This window comes from Kogia breviceps, chromosome 2 (assembly GCF_026419965.1).
Source record: "Kogia breviceps isolate mKogBre1 chromosome 2, mKogBre1 haplotype 1, whole genome shotgun sequence".
NCBI classification, from domain to species: Eukaryota; Metazoa; Chordata; class Mammalia; order Artiodactyla; family Physeteridae; genus Kogia; species Kogia breviceps.
In genome coordinates, this window is record NC_081311.1 from 4,954,889 (window position 1) to 4,982,301 (window position 27,413).

At 46.7% G+C, this 27,413-nt stretch overlaps 1 protein-coding gene across 2 annotated transcripts in view; it reads right to left on the reverse strand.

Annotated features, from left to right (window-relative positions):
- Nucleotides 1-27,413, reverse strand: part of DOCK1 (dedicator of cytokinesis 1) — a 504,544-nt gene that overhangs the window by 85,466 nt on the left and 391,665 nt on the right. For both annotated transcript variants that reach the window (XM_067024326.1, XM_059053852.2), the window contains exons 31-32: nucleotides 20,090-20,190; nucleotides 11,016-11,074 (exon numbers count right to left, since the gene is read on the reverse strand). In XM_067024326.1, the coding sequence (XP_066880427.1) occupies nucleotides 11,016-11,074; nucleotides 20,090-20,190 (160 nt within the window). The remainder of the gene's footprint in view (nucleotides 1-11,015; nucleotides 11,075-20,089; nucleotides 20,191-27,413) is intronic.

Genomic DNA, 27,413 nt, shown 5'->3' on the forward strand with positions numbered 1-27,413 from the left:
TTATTTTATTTATTTATTTATTTTGTGGTGCGCGAGCCTCTCACTGTTGCGGCCTCTCCCGTTGCGGAGCGCAGGCTCGGGACGCACAGGCCCAGCGGCCATGACTCACAGGCCCAGACGCTCCGCGGCACATGGGATCCTCCCGGACCGGGGCACGAACCCGCGTCCCCTGCATCGGCAGGCGGACTCTCAACCACTGCGCCACCAGGGAAGCCCCGTATTTTATTTTTTAATAGACTTTATTTTTTAGAGCAAAAGTGAGAAGGTACAGAGATTTCTCCTACACCCCTGCCCCCATTATAACACCCTCCCCCAGAGGGGGCGCCATCCTGAACTCTGTTTTACAGACGAGGAAACCGTGAATTTCCCCAAACCAGCGTGCTGTTCAGTGGAAATGGACGAGCAGGATTGGAACCCGGGTCTGTGATTCTGAAGCATCAGGTGTGTCCCCCGTGCCCTGCCTGCTTGTCAGGAGATCTTTCCAGGACACTAGGCCTCTCCATTTCTTGGTAATACAAAAGATGCTGGCTGTCCACACCACTCCCTTATCTGTGTGCTGTCATAATAACCCAGATGCAGAGGACAGTGACCTGTCATTTTATCTAGCATTACTGGGGTATCACACTTCTAAACTGGGTGCCCCAGAAAGTAGAGACAGGATTCTTACAGGCGCCAAATCTTTTAATTTATTTTTTTTCTTTTCTATTTCAATTATTTTGTTGGAAATGTTGGTATCACACCTTTTGAGGCCTCTGCCTTTGACTCAGACACTGCCAGCTCAAAATCTCCATTTTTTCATTCTTTCGTTTTTTGCTGCCATTTTGCCTCACCCCAGCAGTGGCCTCCACACCCTGCTACATCTAAATTCCTGAGGGCTGGGAGTGATGGGGGTGAACTTTCAGAGAACCTGAAGTGATAAAAGGCCGCCAGAGGGAAGGAGCTGCTGGAAAACTCATTTCTGAAAAAAGGGGGCATTGACCTTATGTAAGGTGATATGATTAAATTCAGAGGCAGGTCCCATCACGGAAGTGGTCTTTTATAATTCCTGCCTTCTTATCTTTAATTTCAGAAATCCTGATTTATTTTCATTTCACCCCATTACAATTTATATCTTTTTGTTTCCAACATATAATAGAAGAATGCACAAGAATTAAATGCTTGAATGAATTATTTGTGATATTTTGTTATTAGCACTCGTGATTTATCCAGAGTTAATCAATGTTACTAATATTTTTACACAATCTGGAAATGCAATGGATACACTAAATAATTTCATTTTCTTTATAACTCAGCTAATGCAGATTTCTGTAGAGAGAACCATTAAACAAATTTGGCTATTATAAATAAAGACCCTTAACAAAATACATAATCCTCATAAGTGGTCTAAATTAAAGTATTCAGAAATTTGTATTGTGTGGACACGTACATAAAATGTTACCTTCAACAGGAATCTGAATATAATTAAAATCTTATTAACCTTTACTAAATAATACTTTGACTAAGGCCCTAATATAATACGATTCTCATCGCTTCCCCAAATGCTTAATGCTTCTGAAAAGCTTGTAAGTGATGCAAAGCATTCTCTTAAAGATGCTATTATATCCAGTCTCTCAGGTGACACTTTTCTTGTATTATGCCTGAAAAATGTCACAGCCAATGTTTCAGGAGACAGATGCTGGTGACAAAGAGTTCTTCATTAACCACCGCTGCAGCGTCACAGAGGGCGCTGTCTGTCACTGACACGGCCTCTATTGTTCCAGGCTGGGAGGATCCTATAAGGGAGAAACAAGTGGTCGCGAACGCAGGGATTGGAAAAAAAATATGTTCCCAAAACGGTGTCCTCACTTTGATTATTACCCCTTCCATTAACACAGGACACGCTGGCTGGGGGCCAGCACTGAGCTTCAGCCACAGCGATGTCCCCAGGGTTTAACCCCGGAGAACCAATGGTCTTCAAGGTGAGTAAGCCTTGGATGCAATTCTCCAGTATTCATCTTTTTTCTTTCTTTCTTTTTTCTTTTTTCTTTTTTTTGGCATTTGCATTATGCATTTCCCCTGGAGCATCTCTTGTTCAAATTTAATGATGAACTGAGGTTTGGAATCAATGGGAATCAAGGTGACTCCTGAAATGTAGGCTTCAAGAAAAAGAGGATTTACTTTTTTTTTCCTTTTGAGACAAAGGAAGAACAAACTAATTACTGGATCGCAATGGGAATCGACGGATCATTCTGGTCACCTTGGCCAAACTCCTGGTTTGCCACTCCTCAATTCTTAAAAACCTACCAATAGTCTTTCTTCTAGTGACAAAACACCGAGCTTCTTCCCTGGGAACCAGACCGCGCTGTCTCAGGGAAGCTGGCTTCTCCCGCATCAACAGCCTCCCGCTGGGTGCCTAGATGATCTCTTGACGATCATGAGTGTTCATAAATCCGGGACCTTAAACATCGTCTAGTCCCAGGAAAATCTCCGTATACACAAGAGTAGACAGAGCAAAAATTTCCATCACCCAGTCAAATGGATTAGGCCCCACTGTATGTGGGTTTTGATGAAAAGCACACAATTTTTTCCAAGTCTCCAAAAATACCCATGAAGGGAATCCCTGCATGACAAATGTCCCAGACCGAACCTGGCAGATAAAGATCTTGCTGCGAGCACATTTTGTTCTGCACAGATTGGAGAGACTGCGGGGCTCCGGGGTGCTGTATGTAACAAACAAAATGTAAATCGAGGTGAGGGAGGCAAAAGAGAGATCAGGTGCTCTGCAGGCTGCTACACAGAGTACACTTCGATAAATAACTGAGGAGCTGAGTAAATAAGCACACCCGCTCCCCCGCTCCCCCCGCCCCCCACCTTTTTGGGGAGAGAGTCTGCCTTTGATTTCTCCTTTCACACTCAAAATATGACAGGTTTGGGAGGAAAAAAAAACAAACAAACCCATGCCGCCCTGTCCCATGGGGCAGCACTGTGTCTGCACTTGCATTAAACTGAGCAACACGGACCCCGGGGCCCCTTGCTCCAGTGCTGTGCAAGGAGGTGGGTTCTGGGCCACTCACACCACACCTACGACTGGAAAGACTCAAGAAGGAAACGGTCTCACGGCACATTCGGCTCAGGGCCTGATCCAGTGACAGGTGACTAATTGTAAGAGGATAAATATACCTGACGTCTATTTCTATTTTCTAGGCGGAGCTGGCTAGATGAGACTGCCAATGTGATCTCAAACCTGAGCCCAGTTGAAAAAAATTTTTTCTTGTTGTTTAAAAGCTGTGTGGAAAACAGGTTGTTGTGTACATCTTAGGAAACTGAGACGTGTTCTCTCGTTAATGTCTAGAGCCGCATCCTCAGCAATGACCCTGGAGGGCAGGATCCAACACCTGAGATTCAGAGCAGCAAAGAAAGGGCCAGGTGGCCGGAGGGGAGCCCACGGAGCCTTAGCCATTTTGAGGGGAACTTGGGCCAGATCTTGGGAGCAGCCGACATGGTTTTTTGTTGTTTTGTTTTTAACTTTCAAACATAATTTAATTATTTTGTAAGCAAGGAACCCAATCACGTGGGTTAATGATTATTTCTTGCTGTTACCAAATCCCTGCCCTTCACTGACCACAGTCACAGTTTACGTTTGACTTCCCGGCCGCTTCTCATGCCAGAGTCAAAGGTCCTGGTGGAAAGCTGCCAAGCACAGACCTGATGCATTCATCGCTGTATTCCAATCAGCGATGGCCAGGGGTGAGGCGGGACATTTGCTCTCTCAACTGTATCCTTTATGTTGCAAATCAAAAGTCTCTGTCTCTTGACGCAGCCTATTTAGAAAGTAATGACATAACGTTGAGAGAACCAACCATTCTGACCACTGGAGGCTTCACGAGGGCCCAGAGGTGGCTTCACAGAGAAGCTCATGCTTCCCTGGGCCCATCTCACTGTCCTCCACTGAAATTGTAGACACGGAGCAAATGTGGAGGAGTCAGTTTCAAACTGTGCTCGATCTCAGGGATTCCAGAGATGACCCTGAAAATACTTTGGGGAAAAAAATACAAGAAAGAAAAGACAACCCGAGTGTCAGGAGCGCCCATGTGTCGGCCAGCCTGGGCTTGAGCGGGCTTCTGGAGGCTCCCTCTGTGTCAGGAAGTGGTCCTTCAGCTGCAGGTCAGAGAGGAGGGGAGGGTGCCGGGTGGGCTGAGCTGAGCTGAGCTGAGACAGCGGCTACTGATCAAACAAGAAGGGTGCCTCTTAGTGTGTTAAAAACCAGTCTGAATATCTACCAGGGCGGCTGTGTCTCTACTTATCCTAAATGATGAGAAAAATATTACCAAGGCATTTCGGAATGAAGCATTTGAAGACACACCTAAAACGGTCCTTTTAGGGGAGAGAGACTAGCTCACGGTTTATACTTTAGAGGTGACCCTGAGCAATTCAGAAGGTGTTGTCACTCTCTCTGGAAGGGCTGGGGTCAAAGATGACCTCGGAGGGCCCTCATGCAGAGGTACATCAGGGCCCTGCTGAAAAGCGTGGCCACAGTGGGTGCAGCCCATCACCCACTGGACTCTGGCGCCTAGAAGAGCCCTGGGCTCCCCCTTGTCCAGCCGAGAACGACCCCCTCCATGCCCCCTCTCTCTGAACGTTCCCGCCCGCCCTCAGCTGCCCCTCCCTCAGAATGGGGCCCCAGACAGAGCCTTCCTGGCAGGAGTCCCACAGTGTCTGACCCGCCAAGAAACATGACATGTGAACCCGTCAGCGCAGGATCCATTAAAATGAATCACGAACGGTTCTAGGAGCCTTAGCATTGCCCTACCGAGATCACCACATATATATATATATATAAAGCATTATTGAGCTGCAGAGTTAGAAGGCTCTTGAAAACTTCCGTCCACAGCCTCTGCATCTTACAGCCTAGAAAGCGGAGCGAGGGAAGCCCAGACTGACCGAGTCACGCAGCCAGGCAGGGACAAGGCAGGACGGAAACTCAAGTGGAACTCGTCCAGTCTCTTCCCTCGGAGCGCAGGGTGCCTGCTCCCTCTCCCCAGGGACGGCAGGAAGACCAAGGACGGGGCAGTGCCTGGAAGGTTCTGTGTTGGAGATGCGGCCAGGCGCTTTGACACCGAGAGCCGGTACGTCTGATGCTGGACGTTTAAGCTGCCGCAGCAAAGTCCCAGCACAGGGTTTCCTTAAGGGGCCCCCAGCTGACTCCAGGACTGATGCCCACACAGCAGGTGGGGAGCGGATCCTCCTCCCACTGACAGCACAGGCAGGGCAGTCATCCCCCCCAGCTCCTTCTCCCCACCTGGGAGCTCTCGCACGGGATTGTTATTCTTGAGAACCCAGCAGGCGCCTCGTGTCACACCAAGCTTCTTAATCTCCACGTTCTTAGTATCATCCACGGAGGGGTGATTTCCCCCGCAAAGAGCTGTACACTCATTTTTCTGGATGAAGACCCATTTGAAAAAGACCCCATCCTCATCCTTCATATAAACGGAAAGACAAGGAGTATTTGGAAATTCTCCTAACACTCCCTAGAGATGCGACAGAGCCTCCCTTCACACACTTCTGCTGACCTCCGGGCACTCACGAAGGATTAGGAGTCAAAGGCCTCTGAGGAAACCCGGCTTCAGTGGAAAAGGAGCCACCGTGAACGTGCTGACCGCTAAGCCAAGTAGCAGGGCTGGAGCCCTCAGAACTCTGGCCCTGTCTGCTCGAAGGGCCATCAGGAGGGCGGTGGGGTCCGATGCGGCGCCTTCATCGAAAACCGTGTTTAGGTTTGTTACCTTGGTTCGTTCTGCCCGAGGAATGCAGACACATCGGGGCATCTTTGCAGCCACGAAGACGGCTCTTCCAGAAGCACGCAGGCTGGGAGACAGCTAAGGCGCCCCAGCCCTGGTGGAACCAACGAAACCCTGATGCAGTGGGGTGACGAGAGAGCAGAGCGGGCAGTGGCCCGCCTCCTTCTGGAGAAGAAAAGTCACTGGGGGATGGGGAGAGTGGAAGCCCTCCCCACAACAAGCCAAGGTAGGATTTGTGTGCCAATCTGAGAGAAGGAAGGAGAGCCTGGGCAACTCCGAGGCAGGAGCTTGCACAGGACCAGGTGCTGAAGATGCCCGGGGCACCTCAGCCCGAAACCAGCTGAGGACAGGTGCCAGGGAGAGCTTCGTCTCAGCCAGGAGAGGCCAGGTTCGTAGAGGGCACAAAAAGGTGGTGAGGAGACACCAGGTTTTAATCAGTTGTTTACTCCTTTATGAGGAACATAACCAACAGAGTAACATGTCATAGTGGCGAATTCCTTGTTATATTAATGAATTCACTTATAAATAAAATTGAATTAACTGTACTAATGTCTTACCATTTTTACTTTTTTCTTGCTTATTGTAAGAATACACTGAAGATGAGATCTACCTTCTTACATCTTTACATGTACAACACAGGATCATTAACTCGAGGCGCCACGTGTACAGCAGATCTCTAAAATGTATGCATCTTGCAAAACTTGAACGTTTCATCCTTTGACCAACACCTCCCCACTGCTCCCTCGGCACGCACCCCTGCCCCTGGCAGCCACCGTTCTGCTCTCTGCTCTAATGAGTTTGACTCCTTCAGAGATCTCATATATGAGGATTCATGCGGTAACTGTCCATCTGTGACTGGCTTATTTCACATCCAACAGTGGTCTTCAGGGTCTTCCTTTTTTCCCCCATATGATGGGATTTCTTTTATTTCAAGGCTGAATAATATTTCATTGTACATATATATACCACATTTTCTTTACCCAGTGATCTGTCGATGGGCATTTAGGTTGTTTCCATATCTCTGTTATTGTGAATAATGCTGCAACGAACATGAGAGTGCAGATATCCAGATTCTGATTTTAATTCGTTAGAATATACAACCTGGAGTGAGAATGCTGGATCATAGGGTAGTTCTATTTTTATTTTATTGAGGAGCCTCCATACACATCATTTTACATTCCCACCGGCTGTGTACATGAGTTCAAATTTCTCTACATCCTTGCAAACACATGATTATCTTTTACTTAGTTTCTTCATAACAGCCATCCTAACAGGAGTGAGGCAACAGCTCACTGTGGTTTTTGATTTGCATTTCCCTGATGATTAGTGATGTTAAACAACTTTTCATGTACTTACTGGCCATTTGTCTGTCTTCTTTGAAGAAATATCTATTCAAGTCCTTTGACCATTTTTTAATTGGTATATTTGTTTTTTTGCTATAGAATTGTAGGAGTTCCTTATATATTCTGGATATTAATCCCTCATCAGACATGGGGTTTGCAAATATATTCTCCCATTACTTTTCATTTTATTGTTTCCTTCCTTTGTTATGCAAAAGCTTTTTAGTTTAATGTAGTCTACTCGTCTTTTGGGTGCCATTTCCAAGAAATCATTGCCCAGGCCAAGGTCAAAAAGCTTTTCTCCCATGATTTCTTCTAGGAATTTTATGGTTTCAGCTCTTATTTTTAAGTCTTTAGTGTGTTATGAGTTGCTTTTTGTGTATGGCTTAGAGTCCAATTTCATTCTTTTGCAGGTGGATATCCAGTATTAACAACACTATTTGTTGTTCACAAACCACTTGTTAAAGTCACTTTCCTTTCTTCATTGTGTATTCTTGGTTTCCTGTCGAAGATCAGTTGACTGCATACTGTGGGCTTATTTCTTTCTTTCTTTTTTAAAAAATATTTATTTATTTATTTATTTTTGGCTGTGTTGGGTCTTTGTTTCTGTGTGAGGGCTTTCTGCAGTTGTGGCGAGTGGGGGCCACTCTTCGTCACTGTGCGTGGGCCTCTCACTGTCGCGGTTTCTCCCGTTGTGGAGCACAGGCTCCAGACACACAGGCTCAGTAGTTGTGGCTCATGGACTTAGTTGCTCCGCGGCATGTGGGATCTTCCCAGACCAGGGCTCAAACCCGTGTCCCCTGCATTGGCAGGCAGATTCCCAACCACTGCGGTGTGGGCTTACTTCTGAGCTCTCTCTTCTGTTTCATTGGTCTATATGTCTGTCTTTATGCCAGTACCACACTGTTTTGATTTCTATAGCTTTGTAATTTATTTTGAAACCAGGAGGTATGATGCCTCCATCTTTGTTCTTCTTTCTCAGGATTGCTTTGGATATTCAGGGTGTTTTGTGGTTCCACATGACTTTTAGAATTGATTTTTCAATGTCTGTAAAAAATTCCATTGGAATTTTGATAGCGATACCAATATCAAGTCTTCCAATCCATGAACATGAGATGTCTTTATATTTATTTGTGTCTCTTTAAATTTCTTTCATCAACGTTTTGTAATTTTCAGCGTACAAGTCTTTCACCTCCTTGGTTAAGCTTATTCCTACATATTTTATTCATTTTTATGCTCTTGAAAATGGGATTGTTTTCTTAATTTCTTTTACAGGTAGTGTGTATAGAAATGCAGCTTTTTTTTTTCTATGTTGATTTTGTATCCTGCAACTTTTCTGAATTTGTTTGTCAGTTCTAACATTTTTTAGAGGAGTCTTCAGGGTTTAGTACATATAAGATCATGTCATCTGCAAAGAGAGGTAATTTTACTTCTTCCTTTCTGATCTGGATGGCTTTTATTCCTTTTTCTTACTTAATTGGTCTGTCCAGGACTTCCAGTACTATGTTGAATTGGAGGGGTGAGAGTGAGCATCTTGCCTTGTTTCCAATCTTAGAGAAAAACTATCAGTTTTTTACCACTGAGTATGATATTAGTTGACAATATATGCCCTTAACTATGTTAAGTTACATTCCTTCTATACCTAGTTGGTTGAGTTTTTATCATGAAAGGATTTTGAATTTTGTCCAATGATTTTTCTGTATCTATTGAGATAATCTTATTATCCTTCATTCAATTAATGTAGTCTATCACTTTTATTAATTTACATATGTTGAAACATCTTTGCATCCCAGAGATAAATCCCACTTGTTCCTGGTGTATGACCCTTTTAATGTGCTGTTGAATTCAGTTTGCTAGTATTTGGTTGAGGATTATTGCATCTGTGTTCATCAGAGATGGTGGCCTTTAGATTTCTTTCTTTTTTGTTTGGAGTGTGTTTGACTTTGGCATCATGGTAATGCTCATGTCATTAAATGAGTTTAGGGCTTCCCTGGTGGCACAGTGGTTGACAGTCTGCCTGCCGATGCAGGGAACATGGGTTCATGCCCCGGTCCGGGAAGATCCCACATGCCGTGGAGCAGCTGGGCCCGTGAGCCATGGCCGCTGAGCCTGCGCTCCGCAACTGGAGAGGCCACAACAGTGAGAGGTCTGCATACCGCAAAAAAAAAAAAAAAAAAAAAAAAGAGTTTAGAAGTGTAGCCTGCTCTTCAGTGTTTTAGAAAAGTGTGAAAAGGATTGGCATTAATTCTTCTTTAAATGTTGGGTAGTATTCACCAGTGCATGCATCTTGTCCTGGACTTTTGTTTGTTGTAAGATGATTCAATCTCTTTACTCATTATTGGTCTGTTCAGACTTTCTATCTATTCATAATTCAGTCTCAGTAGGTTGTATGTTTCTAGGAATGTATCCATTTCTTCTAGGTTGCTGGCACATAAGTGTTCATAGTAGTCTCTTATGATCCTTTTTATTTCTACGGCATCAGTTATAATGATTCCTCTTTCATTTATGATTTTATTTTTTTGAGTCTCCTCTCCTTTTTTCTTAGTAATTGAGCTAAAGGTTTGCCAATTTTGTTTATCTTTTCAAAAACCCAACTCTTAATTTTATTGACGTTTTCTCTCCTCTATTTTGTTTATTATAATAAGGATTAGTCCTTATTATTTCCTTCCTTTTGCCGACTTTAGGCTTAGGCCTACTTTTTTTTTGGTTGTTGTTGTTCCTTGAGGTGTAAAGCTGGGTTGTTTATTTGAGATCTTTCTTCACCAGTAAGCCAACACTATAGATCAATGGACGTAACAGACATATACAAAACATTTCCCCTAAGGGCAGCAGAATACACATTTCTCTCAAGTGCACAAGGAACATACTCCAGGATATGTCACAACGTTAGGTCACAAAACAATTGTTAACAAATTTAAGAATATTGAAATCATACCAAGTATCCTTTCCTACCATGATAGAATAAAGCTAGAAATGAGTAACAGAAGGAAAATTGGAAAATTCACAAATACTTGAAAGTTTAAAACTGCACTCCTGGGCTTCCCTGGTGGCGCAGTGGTTGGGAGTCCGCCTGCCGATGCAGGGGACACGGGTTCGTGTCCCGGTCCGGGAAGATCCCACATGCCGCGGAGTGGCTGGACCCGTGAGCCGTGGCCGCTGCGCCTGCGCATCCGGAGCCTGTGCTCCGCAACAGGAGAGGCCACGACAGTGAGAGGCCCGCGTACCGCAAAAAAACCAAAACACTGCACTCCTGAACAATCAATGGGTCAAAGAAGAAATCAAAGAGGAAATCAAAAATTATCTTGAGACAAATGAAAAATGGAAACACAACATACCAAAACTTTATGATGCAGCAAAAGCCATACTATGAGGGAAGTTTATAGTGATAAATGCCTATGTTAATTTCTTATCTTACACACACATATCCCTTGTTGTTTTGATTGCACAAGTACTCAGCCTACCACCACCTGGTGGCAGTATACCTAAATACAGGGTCCAGTTTTGAGTTGGCGAATAAACCCTTTGGAAGGTAGATTATGTGAAACTGAATACAATAAGTGATGGAATACATAACAGTTGGATGAGCTACATGCTTTGATTCATGAGAAATGGAGAGAATGGTAGTGTTGCCCAGGAGCAAGAGTTCCAAGGCAGAGCTGTGCTCACCTGACACCAGAGGGCGCTCTACTGACTTTTCTGTTTTCTCCACCGATCAGATTTTCTTCCCTTTACTTTGGTCTCCCGTCTCTCATTCACTGAAAGCACTTACCGCAAAGGTAGCAACTGCTCTCGGAAGAACAGAAGCTGTTCAGAGTTTTAAGATGCCCCAAAGCTGACAAACAGGACCAACGGCACCGAGTCATGATATTCACCGTGATGCCCTGAAGTCCCAGTTACTCACCAAGGTTGTACCACATGTCCCTGATTTCGAAGCCAATCTGTCTCCTCATATCTCCGTACCTGAAAACCAGGGAGAGGAAAAATGCTGAGTCACTCTACGAAGCATTTGAAAATCAGACTTGGATTATTTTTAAGTGCAATGAAACTCTCCCATCCCTGAGACAAATAAAGAGAGTGTCAAAGCATCAACTTCTTTTGCCACCAAAAGGAACTGAAGGAGGAGGAATCCAGCTAGGGATCTCATTTTCCCATCACCACGGATTACATAAGATCCTCCCCTCTGTGGAAACATGGGGGAGGTGGTGGAGAGAAATGAAAGTATCTTCCTTTCTTCAGTCTCTCATGGCAGGAGAAAGAGAAGCCGGCTCCTTGGCTTGAGGGGGAGTTTGTTTTCCACGCATGTTATGAGCATACAGGCACCAGACACCAAATGACATCCTACAGCCCAGCACACAATAAGCAGTTCTCACATGTTAAATTAAGCCCTGGAGTCTCAGACAATCAGAGCAAGGAAGGACTCTTCCATAGCTCCCAGCTCCTGGCTCGCTCTTTATCATTTTCAATGTAAGGAAGGGCTTAATACCAAAAGATGTCGACAAACATTCCCCTGTTTTTATGTACCAGCAACAATAAATGCTAATTTTCTTCCCAGTGGGTCAGCAGAGGGGGTGTGTGTTTCATGAGTAAACAGAATTTGATGCTTCAGAAGATAAACCTTTATTAGTTTGTGAACAATTTAACATTTTCCTTTATTGCCTAAAGAAAACGCTGATTATATTACAAATAATAATTTGCAAAATTATCCTACAGTGTTACAGTTTAGCAGCTGTGCCACGGTGCCTGCTCTGTGCGTTCTTATGTCAGCTGATGTGGGAAGAAAAGCTCTGATTACAGATGACCGACTTGTGCCTCCACAGGTAGAGATCTGGCTGGTAAATCAACAGCCCCAGCTGTCTTCTACGTGGGAAATGATGTGACTTCACAGTATCTCAGAACGGGGGGATTAGCAAAGATCTGAGTGCACATGGCTCAGGAGAGTAAGGCCTCTGGTAGAAAGTTGCTAAAAATGCCATTATAGTAGTCAAATAAGACACAGGTGCTCGAGGCTGGTACAAGATGAGTACAGAGCTGGAAGGTGAAAGGCAGGACCGAATCTCCCCGGCAGTAAGATTGATCTTTTCTCTCATTTTAATAAGAAGGCAGCTTTGACAAATCTACACACGTCTCAGTGTAATCCCCAACTGGAGTCACAGCTGTCACCAGAACTTAAAGAGGGATTCCTGAGCCATTTGTAATTCTTGCCCCAAGGAGAAGAAAAAAGCAGTAACGGGGAGTATCTGGGATCACGCTGCTACCTGGAGAGAGAATGCCAGAGCTGGTGGCAGCCTTAGAGATCTTGACTAAGTCCATGACTAATGATGTATAGTTGAGGGAACTGAACTAGTCCTGGGGGGGAAGCAAAATGCCTTGGCCATGGTCACAGGGCAAGGGGAGAAGAGACCGCACAAGTCTCCAGACTCCCAGGGAACTCCTGTTCTTCACCCCCAGCATGCACCTCGAGGACCAGAGAGGGCAGACTTCCACGGTGTCACAGCACAGCACTGTGTCTCACCCCTCAAAGGGCATGTGTGGTGTGTCTCATTTGATTTGACTCTCACAGTAAGACCACAGGGTGAGGAAGAAGACGTTCCCGTAGCTATCTTCCCACCGAGGAAGCAGAGATTCCTGGGGCTGAAATGGCGTGTCTGTTTCTGCCAAGCCGGAGTCGCCTGGTGCACCTCAGCACACCCAGGTCACCTGTGCCCACCCACAAAGTGAGGGGACAACTTCAAACGGCCAGCCTGAGGGAGCGTCCAGGAGGCATCCTTTTAGACAGCCCAGGTAGATCCCAGACCCCACATCCAGGCCTGTTAACTCTGACCCAAAAGAGCGTGACTCTGGTCTCGGAGACCTTACCATAGCACCTGCTTTCCTGAATCTTTGCCCCCAAAAGCAGACATCCCATGTCCACCAGAGACAGCCCAAGCTTGGGGGTAAGACCAACCTGAGGCCAAATCTAAGCACACTGGGAAAACTACCTGACCACTCCGACCCTTGCTCTCCTCATGTGTAGTACTGGCATAACGACGGCATGGTGCTTATCTCCCAGGCCTTTGGGAGGACGAGGAGACGGTGCCCTCATCTGTCCCAACAAGCAACGAAGCCAGGCTGGTCCTTCCTTTAAAAGCTCAGCGTGGGGCCTCATCACAGCCTCCCCCCTCATGGTCGCAATGGTCTTTCAGATTAATTTGTTCTGGAAGCATTATTCATTGTTTAACAAATTACTAAATGCTTCCTGAAGGCCAGGCACAGAGCTAATATGGGAACACTAATATAATGCGGAAAAGAGACACAATCCACAGACCTGAGGGACTGTTAGCATGTGGTAGAGATGGGCATTAAACAGTCATACAGGACTCACACATATATGTATAAATAGTAGTTTTTTTGGTTATTATTTGTTTTTTTGGAGGCCATGGTCACAGTTCTTTAGGAAGAACTGGAGGAGTGGGTCCAGGTTGGCTGTGGGAGAAGCTCTCTTAGAGAGTAGTATTTACCCAAGATTTGAAGAAGGAAAGGTGTAATCCAGACAGAGAGGGGAAGAGACGAGCAGGTGCAAAGGCCCTGTGGTGGGGGTGGGGGTAGGTGAGTATATGGACCAAAGAAGGCAGTGAGACTGGAGGACAGGGAGCTTGCCTTACTCCTTCCCCTTAAGAGGAGGGGTGTGCTGTGAACCAAGGCTGCAGAGGCAGATTCGTAAGTATTTTTTTTAAGTTTCAAAAACTCTTTTGCAATAAGAAATATACTTTACTAGGCAGCATGCATAAAAATGTATGTATACAAAAGTTCTATGAAATAATACTTAACTTTACTACCTGCAATCAACTCTGATGCTTTCTTATACTCTATTTCACTGAAAAAAAAAGGAAAAAAATGCATGTTGGTCTTGGGTCGTGTGTGTTGACTCGTGTCCTCCATAAAGATCTGTTAAAACCCTAACCCCTACTACCTGTGAATGTGACCCCCTAAAGAGGGTCTTTACAAGATGTAATCCTGTTAAGATGAGGTCATGCTGGATGGGGCGGGCCTTAAATCCAAGGACTGGCATCATTATAAGGAGAGGGATACATTTAGAGACGTAGACAAACGAGGCTGAATGCCACGTGAGGAGAGAGGCAGAGACAAGAGTTATACGGCCACGGCCACGGAGCACCGGGCATGGGCGCCACCCACCCCCAGAAGAGAGGAGAGAGGTATGGACAAGGTCTTGCCTCTGAGCTTCCAGAAGGAACGAACTCTGCTGATGCCTTGACTTCAACCTCCGGCCTCTGTGACTGTGAGGTGATACATTTCTGCTGTTTCACTTAGTTCGTGTTGTGACATTACGGCAGATGACTAAGAAATTAATACAATGGCCCGTTAAGTTGCTATCCCAGCCCAGTGAGGGGCTGAGATGCACAATTTAAAAACTGCTATCTTAAGGAAAGAGAGCAGAATAAGAAGGCCCAACACCAAGACTCGAGGGGCTCCTGCACCTCATGGGTGGATGGAGGAGTCTGAGCCTGACAAGGGAGGAGCGGAGAGGCCAAAGCGCTAGGAGGAAAACCCACAGAGGGGTTCTGGGAGCCCAAGACAGAGCTGGCCCGCAGCCAGCATGAGGAGTGGGCGCGGGTGTGGAGTGAGAGAGGCACGGAGGGAGCTGGAGGGAGATGATGGGTGGGGTGAGGCATTTGTATTTTCATGGGAAAGGCTGGTAAGTCCTGGGGGGTGGGGGAGGAGACGGGACCCCAAATGTGACAGATGGGAATAAGCCTTACTAGACACAGGGGTCTGATGTGTCCTCCAGTGGACATGAAGTTTTATCACGTTCAATGAAATTCAGCATCACCGGGTGGGGGGATGAGGGGGTGCTGGTGGCATGATTGGGATTTGACATATATGCACTGATATGTATAAAACAGATAAGTAATAAGAACCTGCTGTATAAAAAAATAAAATTAAAAACATGTTTTTTTAAAGAAAGAAAATAAATATGTGCACACAAAAAAATTCAGCATCACTAAAAGAAAATGTGGTATACATTGACAATGGAATATTACTCAGCCATAAAAAAGAATGAAATAACGCCCTGTGCAGCGACATGGATGGACCTAGAGATTGTCATACTGAGTGAAGTAAGTCAGACAGGAAAAGACAGATACCATATGGTATCACTTGTATGTGTGGAATCTAAAGTATAATACAAATGAATTTATTTATAATACAGAAAGACTCAGAAAACAAACTTACGGCTACCAAAGGGGAAAGGGATGGGAGGAGGAATAAATTAGGAGTATGGGATTAACAGATACACACTACTTTCTATAAAAGAAGTAAGCCATAATGATTTACTGTACAGCACAGGGAACTCTATTCAAGACCGTGTAACAACCTATAATGGAAAATAATCTGAAAAAAATATATAACGGAGTCCCTGTGCTGCACACCAGAAACTAACACAACGTTTGTTGTAAATCAACTAGACTTCAACTAAAAAAAGAAAAAAAGAAAAAGAAAAAGAGAATATAGCACCGCTAATCCATGTGGGACACTTAGTTAACTCTTCGAAAAGGACCTTAGCACAGGTTACAGCTTGTTGAGTCCATCTCCTTGGGTCCCCTTCTAATTCCTAGTATATAGTGAGTTTATCTGGAATAGTTTGAGTCCCTTGGGAAAAAAATTAGCACAAACACAAATTCTTTCCTTTTGTAACTTGGAACGTTCAACTCCAGCTTCCGATTAGGTCACACTGCAAAGCAAGGCTTGTCACTGTGTGCCTCTTTCCTTGTGGTTTCCCTAAAAAGTAATGTGTACAGTATGAATTAACACACTGATGTTTCAGAACCCAGTGTTTGGAAACATTGCGATATTTTGTTTATGTGGTATTTTGGTCCAGTAGTGAAACCTGTCCTCTTAGAAGAGGCAGTGAGCTGAGGACAGACTTCTACAGGAAAAACAGAACGAACCGGAAAAGGATGGGAAACATCCCGGGACGAACTGGGCAGAGGGTACCACGCGGAACCCACATCAATCGCATAGGTTCAGATCCGCTGACCTGGGCTTGGCCATCACGCTTTACCCTCTCGGGCTGGAATTTTTAAATGGGCATTTTATGCTTAGAGCTGCTGGAGGCCCGTTCGTGAACCCCTTTTCCTCTTCCAGAATGCAGTCTGGTCCTGGACACAGGCCATTTGCAGTCACACCACCCCACTGCCCCGACGCTACAGGACACACAATGTCTTACAAACTAAAATGGTCAAGCCGCCTGCTAATCCAAAGCCAAGCCGTTCACGTCTGACTCATACCTCCAGAGCCCCCGTAATGTACAAGGCGTGGGGGCCGGAGGATGGGACATTCGTGAGGGTCAGGGTTAGCATTCTGCCGCCTTCTCTGCCTTTGTTAGGAGTCACTAGCACCAGGGATGTCTGAAGGTGAGTCAGTTAAACGTTCTCATTATGGACTTTGATTCCTAGAGGTTATGTATTTTGCGGCTCATTTGCCAAACCCCGTACTCAGTTTGGATCTGACGTCATCAGCGCTCTGCACGCCGTGGCCCATTCTTTGATGTTTCTCCCATGTGCTTTGGGGAATGCCTTTGGAATAAATATCCTAATTATCTCCCCAACCTAGGTCACCAGGAGGACGGGAAGCTTAACAGGAGGGAACGGACAGGCAGATCTTCGGACGCTGGAGTTTTCTACTGCTCTGAGCCACAGTGCTGTGGACCAGGCAGACGCGAGGGGCCGCAGGCCGCGGCAGAGAGGAAGGTCAGCGCTGGGGGCACGAGGGGGCTCATGCCCAAGCCCTGGGTTGGATCCACAAACCCTGCAGCAGTAGACAAGCCGATGAGGGCAGCCAGAGGCTACTAAACAGGGGGCATCACGCCACTTTCAGACCCCACGGCCTTCCCCTCTAGAAGAGAAGAACCCCCTGGATTACGCTCCACTGTGCTGGAACTCAGCAGCCAGCCATTTGCTCAGACGCCTGGGGTTAAGCCCGTGTCACCCGGTCCCTCGCACCTTGGCCCAAGTCCCGATCCCTCCAGGCCCGGGCACTCACGCTTCAGCAACGCAGAGCATTTCTGCTTATAGAGCGGGCCATGCCCCTTAGGACGCGATGACCCCTCCTGGGACTGGCTGTTTGCTGACAAGTGGGTCGGTCAGTCAATGTGGTAAACATCTCAGCCACCTTCGCCACCCAGGCCGAGTCCTACGTGCCCACCTCCGGGCTGCCAAGGCATCTGGGGAGCACTTATGTTCTACTCCAATCACGTAATTTTGCACAGCGACCTGCCCCCAGACCGCGAACTTTTAATCTCTGGGTCCCAAGCGCCAGGACTCTAGTGCCGTGAGTACAGTGCATGGCACAATGCGAAACAAATGTAAACATCTCTAAGGCACTGGAACATTTAAGCATCTGGGTAGGACCATCTCCTCGTGTTTCTCAGGCAGGTTTTGCTATTTAGAAATTAAAATTGCACGTGGATGATACAGTGTTGAAGGTGTAGCAAGAGGCAGGGGGAACCCAAGAAACAGGCGAAGCAACGTCTTTTCTTAGCCACGCGGCCTCACGGGCCAAGAGCGCTTAACGCAGATGCTGGAAATTCCTTCTCCTCCGTGGCCTGTCCTGGCCACGCACTGAACCCGTGCCCCTGGGAGAGGGCCCCTCGGGCTGCACAGGAGCTGACACACTCCTGCAACGACAATTTCTGAGATGTCTGGGAATTCTTCTCGGGGGATCCATGAGACCATTTCAAAGGGAAAATCCCGAGTCTCTCCTTGCCACGGCTGTGAGAGAGAGAATTCCAAAAGCCCGATTCAGAGGCCCTCTGGGAGGGGCGACGCCAGCTGGCTGTGTTTAATTTCCCTTGGTTTTGAAGCTTCAGAAGGCACAGCACGATGTGGGGAGGAAACGTTTTCTCTGGTGGACAAGGCCCTGTGTGGTGAGTGCATTTATTGGTGTCGCTGTAGCTCAGATGGTAACGCTCTCACCCCAACAAGGAAAGGGCCCAGGGAGAGAGACGGTCCCTGCCCTGACCGGAGAATGCTCAGAATCAAATGGTTTTACTCTCTGAACTGTGAAGGAGACGTCAGCTCTTTTCAGGCAGATTTCCGGTGGAAACTCAATTCTTCTCCGCAGGCGTCTCCAAGGCTAGGATGCGCTACGAGCTTGGCAGGGAATGGGCACCGGTGTCGGCTGGAGCTGGGTCTGGACCCCAGCCTCACTTCCCACGTGAACACTGCACACAGGTGGGTGGGACAGGACAGCCAGGGCTCTGGAGGGCTCTGGGGGGGAGCGGCTAGGGCCGGGTCCTGTGTGTGCTAGTTATTAGTGTTTCCATTACAAACAGCTTTTGCCCCATGACCGCCTTTCATCAGGGACAAGCTGGGAGCCAACCCTAACTTCCCGGGCGCACTGAGGGGATGCAAATGTCACAAAGTGGTAGCATCCCTGTCGAGCCAGTCCCCGGAAGGTGCTGCCTAGAAAAGCCTGTCTCCTGAGCCAAGATGAGGGATACACTCTGCTGGCTTGGAGGTGGGGGCCATCTTCCCCGCCATCCCCGCCGGGCACCCACTGGGCCCACACCACCCGGGGTGCATTTCCCTTTCTGAAGAAGGAACACTTGTCTCTATCAACGGCCAACAGACCAGTCATTCAACTGCGGAAGCTTGAAGGAAAGACGGCCCGATGTTTCGTTTTGTTTTTGTTTGCTTTTTGGCTGCTCTGCGTGGCACGAGGGATCTTAGTCCCCCGACCAGGGATCAAACCTGGGAAGCAGGGAGTCTTAACCACCGGGAAGGGAAGCCAGGGAAGTCCCAAGGTGGCCCGATGAAAGCTGACTTTTCGATGGCTCAGGGAAGGATTTAAGGTTCTAAAAGCAGCCCAGCTAAACGGCTCGGGCTCTGAACTGCCCGAGTGAGAATGACTCAGTGTCAGACACGGGACCCTGGTTCACAACCTGCTTCACTTCCTCGTCTGGAAAATAAAGATGATAAGAGAACCTACGGAATAGTTTTGGGTTTTGTTCGAATGATTCTTTGTGAAAAACGCATAAAACGTTCTTAGAAAGTCACTGGCAGGTCATAGGTGCTCTGTAAATATCTGCTGAACTACTTCTTACTCCCCGGAGATAGTGTGCTTTCCATTTGGTCTGCAAGGGAGACACACACTCCTGGGATACTAGGAGGGCTGGGCAGCTGTCCCCTTCTGAGAGGCCCTGGAATCTCTAACCTCAGTGATGGTACCAGGCTGGCAATGCCTAGGGACCGTCAACACAGCTCAGAGGGATTACGAAGTGATGAGCAGGGACGGATGGACTTAGCAACGTGATGCGCTGATGGAAGGGCCCCCAGAGAACTGAGACGCTGGTGAAACTGAGGCAGGGAGAGAGGTGGCAAGGCCCTCAGCGTGCCCAAGGGTTGCAAAGAAACCCACGTAAGGCTTCTTTTCCTGACCCTGGACCAGGTGCTGTTCGGGATGCAGTGCCGAAGGAGCCAGGCAGGGATCCTGGCTAACCCGGGGCTTCTCAGACGTTTGCTGGATAATCCAAGGGCTTTCAGATCTCCTGCAAAGAAGGGACCCCAGATGACTCATCACTCAGCGATGAGCTGTTCCACAATCCCAAGATGCCAACAGCTTCCGCCAGAAGCTTCCCTGTTTGAAGCAGCGTTGGAGAATTAAGCAATACAGCAAACCACACGTGGTGTGACGTCAGCACGGTGCACAGCAAAAGCAATTATCTCCCGAAACTCCCATTCTGTTTGGTGCTAATAGTCTCGAATGACACCGACTTGCAACCCACCAGAACGAATCTGCAATTTTAGACCTGGATTCATGGGTAACAAAAGGCAATACTCAATTCATGGTTTGAAACCACCCTCTCATTACACCAAGACTACGTCTCAGTTGGTACCCAGTTGGCTTAGAAGACGCAAGAAGACTGTGCTAACAGAACTGCAGGCTCCTGCCTGTGCATTTGGGGCTACGTGGACTTACTTGTTAAGGATTTTCCCTCTCTTTGCACTTGAAAAATTCTCCAGCTGCAAGGACTCTTGAGTGAGGAAAGCGACAGCCAGGTGAAAATAGTTGTTCCACAGCTGAAACCAAAAAGGGGAGATGCTAAGGTGCCGAACCGATTCATAAAGGATCTCAGAAACGCTCCGAGACGTTTAGGATATAGCATTTGCCCAGCACACACTTCTGAAAGGTTTGAAAGCCACACTCTCTACATACACATTGCTAATCAGCCACCCATGGTGTGGTTCAGGGCTGAGCGTGGGCTCTGACAGCGCGTATGCAGTCAGATCCCAGCTCAGCCACTTCCTCAGGCAGACACTCTAACCTCTCTGTGCCTCGGTTTCCTCAGGTAAAGTGGGAATTTCAACAGTACCTACCTGATAGGGCTGCGAAAGGATGGAGAGAGTAAAGACATGCCGTGCCCATCCAGTGGTGCCGGGAGCACGGCAGGCACGTAATAAATGTTAGCTGTTATTAATACTGTATTATGGAGCCCCTTACCTCATAGTATACAGCAAGTCCCCTACATATGAAGGAGTTCTGAGCGCGCGTTCGTGAGTCCAACTTGGTCATAAGTCCAACACAGTTATAGCCTAGGTACCCAACTAACACGATCGGCTGTATATACCACTGCTTTTACGCTTGCTGCCGGACGTCCTGGGCTTGAAATAAAGATACTGTACTACTGCACTCTATACAGTAAAGTACACGAAAGCACAACCAACCGTAGAGGACACACGCAAGGGACAATGTACGCCAGACGCGTGAACTAACGTACGTGACTGGACATGCGAACGCACATTTGCATTTCCGAAAGTTCACAACTTGAAGGTTCGTAGGTAGGGGACTTACTCTATAGAGCTCTATAATTTATCATTTTTATGATACTAAAAATATATATATACACTAGGAAACTGATCCAACATTTCATAGTTCAGGGACTTACAGACTGTACGTGGCTTAAACGACAATTTACTATAAAATGATTTTGCCATCGTAAAGCTCTTCACCGGAAGCTCTGTGTATCTGGACACATTATCCCCTAAAAGTGTTCTTCAGCAAGAAGTGTCATGACGGGTGGATTCCTGAAGTCACGAAACTAAGACCCCCTGATTAGGTCAATGTTTAAGACCAGGTGAAGAAGATTAAAATGAAGGACGAATCTGTCATACAGAGTGAAGTAAGTCAGAAGGAGAAAAACAAATACCGTATGCTAACACATATATATGGAATCTAAAAAAAAAAAAATGTCATGAAGAGATTAGTGGTAGGATGGGAATAAAACACAGACCTACTAGAGAATGGACTTGAGGATATGGGGAGGGGGAAGGGTAAGCTGTGACGATGTGAGAGAGTGGCAGGGACATATACACACTACCAAATGTAAATTAGATAGCTAGTGGGAAGCTGCCGCATAGCACAGGGAGTTCACCTCTGTGCTTTGTGACCACCTAGAGGGGTGGGATAGGGAGGGTGGGAGGGAGGGTGACACAAGAGGGAAGAGTTATGGGAACATATGTATAACTGATTCACTTTGTTGTAAAGGAGAAACTAACACAGTATTGTAAAACAGTTATACTCAAATAAAGATGTTAAAAGAAAAAAGAAAATTAAGGCCGAATTCTTGGATCGTGGATGGGGGCTTTCCGCTTGAACTCAATAAATGGCAAGGGAATACCCCTCACTGCCCAGGGGAGAAACCTGGGGTTTATTCTGGGCTTTGTCCTTCACAGCACCCCACCGTCTCCATCAGCAAGTCCTTCTGCTTTACCTTAAAAATCCCTCCCAAGCCCACCCACTTTGTCTCAGTGCTGGGCTATCACCCACCCCAGGTCAGCATCATCCCTCACAGACCGGAACAGCCCGCTTCCTGTTTCCTGTCCTCGCCTCGGCCCACGAGGCAGCCCCCAGAGGGAACTGACACTGATCTGAGGGGGCCATACCCCAGCTCAAACCTCGTCAGGAACTTCCCACACGTTTCTGGTCAGAACAGAGTCTGAAGGGGAGTCCCGCAGCCTGGTGCCCTCTGCTTCCGCCCTGCAGCAGCCTTTCCGTCCACACTCTGCACCCTTGTCTTCCCATCAGATCCTTGAGCTGATGCTCTCCCTACCCCTGGGCCTTTGCAGATGACGGGTCCTCCCCCCTCTCCTCCCTCACTGGGTCTTAGCACACCTGGACCAGGTATGTTTGCCCTCTCCGCGCCCTCGAGCGCCCTGGTCTGTCTCTACAGTCCTGCCCTAGTTGTCCCCCCTTTACCCTCCATGGTACACAGGGTGGGGGAAGGATGCCAGGTCTGGGGCAGAGTCTGGCTCAAAGTAAGGGATCCATCAGGAATAATCAATATTTGAGCGATGAACCCATGGGGATTTCTCCAATGCAAACGCAAACTCTATGGACATTTCCTCCAGGTTGCTTCCATCTGCGTCCTCTCTCAGAGGGCGGCACCCAAGGGTGGGGGAGTGCAGGTGAGAGATAAGCGGGGAGACACCCTCCCCCCAGGAGCTGCAGCAAGGGGCTCAGGGACTGGCCATCACAGGTGCTCCCTCAGCGGACCATTCTTGTACCACAGGATATTTCAGGGGAACTTCCACCTGCTCCCAGTGGGAAAGAGCTGGACAGAGTTTCCATCACATGTCCAAGCTCCAAGGTGCCTTCAATGATCTTAGGAAGAAATTTGTGGGTACTGGTTTTCTTATTTACAAAACAGGGATAATACTCATTGCATCAAATGAGAAGGGTACACAGAGTTACGTAGAAACAAGGTGTTATAACGATAATGACTCTGTTTTCAGTGACCAGAGAAATCAGAGGGCATTTTCAAGCATGGCTGAGCTGAGGGCGTAGTGGGGGCTTCATTTATGCGGTGCTCCTCAGGAACGGGCATTTCTTCAGGAACAGAGCAGCTCAATCCCAGGTAAGTGCTGGTCTCCCCATCTCACAGATGAGGTTCAGAGACTTGCTCCAAACCGCACACAAAAACACCTGAAGCAGAACAAGGGTCTCGGCGGGCCATCCCGGACCTCACAGGCCACACTCTTTCTTGTCCACAAAGGCACTTTCTCTTTTAGGCCCTTTTATAATAAAAGGGGTGACTCAAACCAATCAAGTACAAGTTGCTTCCTTTGTTTTTGGAACTAGGACCTCCCTGCTATGGCCAGCCATCTCCCAGCAGTGCCCTCCTCTCACAGCACTGGCAGGGGACCCTGGCCACCTTTGGGTCAGGGGCACCGCTAGAGCAGGACCCCGAACGTATTTTACTGTATACCCGCTGCCCCTAAAAACAACGTCAACAAAAATATGAATGTGTCTTTTAAAATGCCAGTTTCACTAACTCTGCATTCCTTCTCTTCACTCACACAGCGGCCAGGACGACAGCTGAGCCACAAGTCTCCACAAAACCCTGCCCCGGGAGATATTTAGGGGAACTGCGTAGTCCAGTGCCCTGAAGAAGGAGGTTCCCTCGTGGCCCACGTACCTGGCGACTTGGCGTTTCCACCTGTAAAGCAAGACTGGGAGCCACAGGAGATTTTTATATCCTTAGAATTGAGGAGGCTATATACCTATTGTGCACCTCAAAAATCCCCTGGCCATTGTCAGAGCCTGAACAGGACGAGCGGGCCCCCCAGGAGCTGGGAGCATCTGGCATGGGGGAGGCAGGGGTCATGACTTCTGTGATGTTCCTCCCAAGGGTGCAGCCTGGGTCTAAGCACTGGGGAACGTGAGGCAACCCAAGTGCAGGGCCGTCTGCACACCCAGACCTGTGCTCTGCAAGAGTGCCGAGGACAGAACAGCCAGGAAAGAGCGAGCGACTGTTCCAGCCTGAAGGAAATGAAAGACACACAGAAACTGAACGCGTCGGGGGAGGGAGGGATGAATAGGAGGACAAAGATTTTTAGGGCAATGGAACTGGATGCATGTCCTTCTCCATTTGTCCAAACCCACAGAGTGGACCAAACGTCTACAGTGTACTGTAATGCAAAGCAAGGACTCAGCGATTACGATGTGCGAGTGTAGGTCCATCAGTTGTAACCACGTACCATCCGGTGGGGGATGTTGATAGTGGGGTAGCTTCGTGTGCAGGAGGTGGGGGTCTACGGGAAATCTCTGCACCTCCCTCTTACTTTGTTGTGAACTTGAAACTGCCATTGGGCTTCCCTGGTGGCGCAGTGGTTGCGAGTCCGCCTGCCGATGCAGGGGACACGGGTTCGTGCCCCGGTCCGGGAAGATCCCACATGCCGCGGAGCGGCTGGGCCCGTGAGCCATGGCCGCTGAGCCTGCGCGTCGGGAGCCTGTGCTCCGCAACGGGAGAGGCCACAACAGTGAGAGGCCCGCATACCGCAAAAAAAAAAAAAAAAAAAAGAAACTGCCATTAATGAAGTCTTAAAAATATCATATAAAAATACAAACATTAAAAAAAAAACCCCTGTAAGCGATGCGTGATTTCAGATGTGACAACTAATGGCATTTGTGATGCTGACCTCTGAAGGATGGGATTGGGACAACTGAACTTGACTGTGGTCTGAGGACTGGTTAGGGGTGATGAGAATGTAAGTTTCCTGCATTTGGCATTCTTACTCTAGTTAGGCAGGGGAAGGTCTCTGTTTGTATGAAATATACACTACAGATCCGGGGAGGTGATAGGGTGTCACGCTGGCAGCTCACTAGGATATGGTTAAGAAAAAAAAGTTCTTGGTACCATACTTGCTGGAAATGAGAAGCGGACTGAGGAGGGCCAGACGGAAGCAGTAGCAGCCCACAGGGATGATTAGTTAAAGGAGAAGGAAGCGTCAGGAGAGAGAACTGTGCAGGGAATGTTAGAACATAAAAATGCACCTTGTGGGGGCACCCACTGCCTGGACCACAGGCTGAAGGCAGCCTGGGCCAAATGGCACCCAAGCCTCCCCCTGGGGGTGGGGGGGTGGGAGCCCCTCCAAAGTGGAACAATCAAATGCACTTCACACTTGCCAAGGGACAAAGACCAAGAGGGTTCATTGCAGCCGAGGTGTTGGGCCTGAAGGGACCATCCAGAGGACCATATGCATGAAACAATGTGCAAGCTCAGCAACAACCAGTAAGCCCACACCCACAGCAGTCACACCTGAAATACACAGCCATCTACTCAGCACGTGATAGGCACGGCCTACATGGATAAAACAAGAAAACCAAAGGAAGGATACATAAAAAGGCCTAAATATTACTGTGTGGGATGGGAAAAAATAAATACTGCCACGTATTCCCCAAAATGCTGTTACATTTCCCCTACAATTATTTATGAATTCAATAGAATCCTAGTTAAAATGTAGACAGCTTTTTCAAGAAGCTTAACAAGGTGATTTTGAATTTCACACAGAAGAGGAAATGCGCAAAAAGAGTCAAGATAATTTTGCAATAACACACTGACGGGGAAGTCCTGGTTATACTAGCTGGGTATGAAACCCATAGGTAATAACACAGAAAACAGAACTGTACACACATGCATTTGTAATTATGAGTTTTCTCAGTGGCAGTTCAAATCATTGGGAAAGAAGAAACTATAATGTGAAATAAAATTCATATGTTATTTAAACATAAAAATTCTTCTCTGCCCTTTGGACTCCTTTCTCCCTTCACTGTGCATTGTGTATCTGCATTAGGCATTGACCAAACCTCCCCCGTCGGCAGAAAATAGCCGCTCAACCATAAAGAGAAACATTCTCCTTGCATCAACAAGACAACTCCTTAAAAGATAACATCCCTTCTTGACCTTGTAAGGGGTCACATGACCCAACTTGATGACTTAGATCTGGATTATGTAAACTGTCAATAATATGTCATTTGATGTACCACCCTCTGTCTCAAAAAAACTTATATAAGTGTGCCTTGATTTCTAACTGGCAGAACAGTTCTCAGAGCTTTCTGAGATGCTCTTCCTGGGTTATAATCCTCAAATTCAGCTTGAATTAAATTTTCCAATTCTTTCTTAGACTGACTAATTTTTTGTCGACAATAAAATAATGTGGGAAAAAGTGAAGTTAAACTCTAACCCCTAATACTAACTATAGAAGATGCAGATGTAGATAAACAACAAGGACCAACTGTATAGCACAGAGAACTATATTCAATGTCTTGTAATAACCTATAATGGAAAAGAATCTGAAAAAGAATATAGATATATATATTTTACATATATATATATGTATCTGAATCACTTTGCTGTACACTTAAAGCAAACACAACTGTAAATCAACTATACTTCAGTTTTTCAAAAATCATTAAAGAAATCACAGATGGATTAATCATTGGAAAGTTAAAAAAGAAAAGCAGAACTGAAAAGGTATTATCAGAGACTATCTACATAAAGAATAGTTAAATTTATAATCAAAGACGGATTTGCCAAGCAAAACATAAAACCCAAAAGCCATAAAAGAACTGACACACTTAACTACAGAAAAATCAAATATTTCTATACGATAAACCTAAACCCATGACTAGGCTATATCAAGAATTCTAACTTACAAAAAAGTATGACAAATAGCCCGAGAGAAAAGTGCGCAGAGGAAATGATCAGACAGTTCATACTAGAAATCCTCACACCAATTAGTACTCTCAACCCAACCAGCAATCAGAGAAATACCAATAAAAATAAGGATCAACAATTTTAAAGAAATTGGTATGGGAGAAGACTCGAGACAATGACTGCTCTCAGAGAAGGCTGGTGAGATTGCAAATTGCTAGAGCATTTTAGGTCGGTAATTTATTAGTGTCCATGAAACTTAAAATATCTCACCAGTCAGCCTGGCAATTATGCTTCCAGGAACCTGTTCTATAGCAGCACTGAGATGCGTGAGTCACACTGCTCATGGAAGCACTGCTTGGAAACGGGAAAAACTGAAAATAGCCTGCAGGTTATCAGTGCAGGAATGCCTGTACCGATGTTGGTACATTTACGTTGTGGAATATGATAGAAGTGAAAACCACGGCTGGCATGACCAATTCACGCTCAAAACCCAAAGAAAGCAGGTCTAGGTCCAGATACAGCCGACTCTTGACCAACTCGAGTTTGAACTACTCGGGTCCACTTACAGGTGGATATTTTTCAGTAGTAACTACTACAGTACTACATAGTCTGTGGTTGGTTGAATTATACTCAGATTAATCACCTTCCACCCCGCCCTCCCACATTGCTTAAGGGGTCAACTGTAAATGCTTAAAGAAGCCTCAAGGAGAACACACAACAATTATTTTTAAAGTTACCCATTAGAGGGAGAAAAGGGTGAAAGGGTGGGTGGTAAGGGGCCTTTCATATTTTATGTGATGTGCGGAT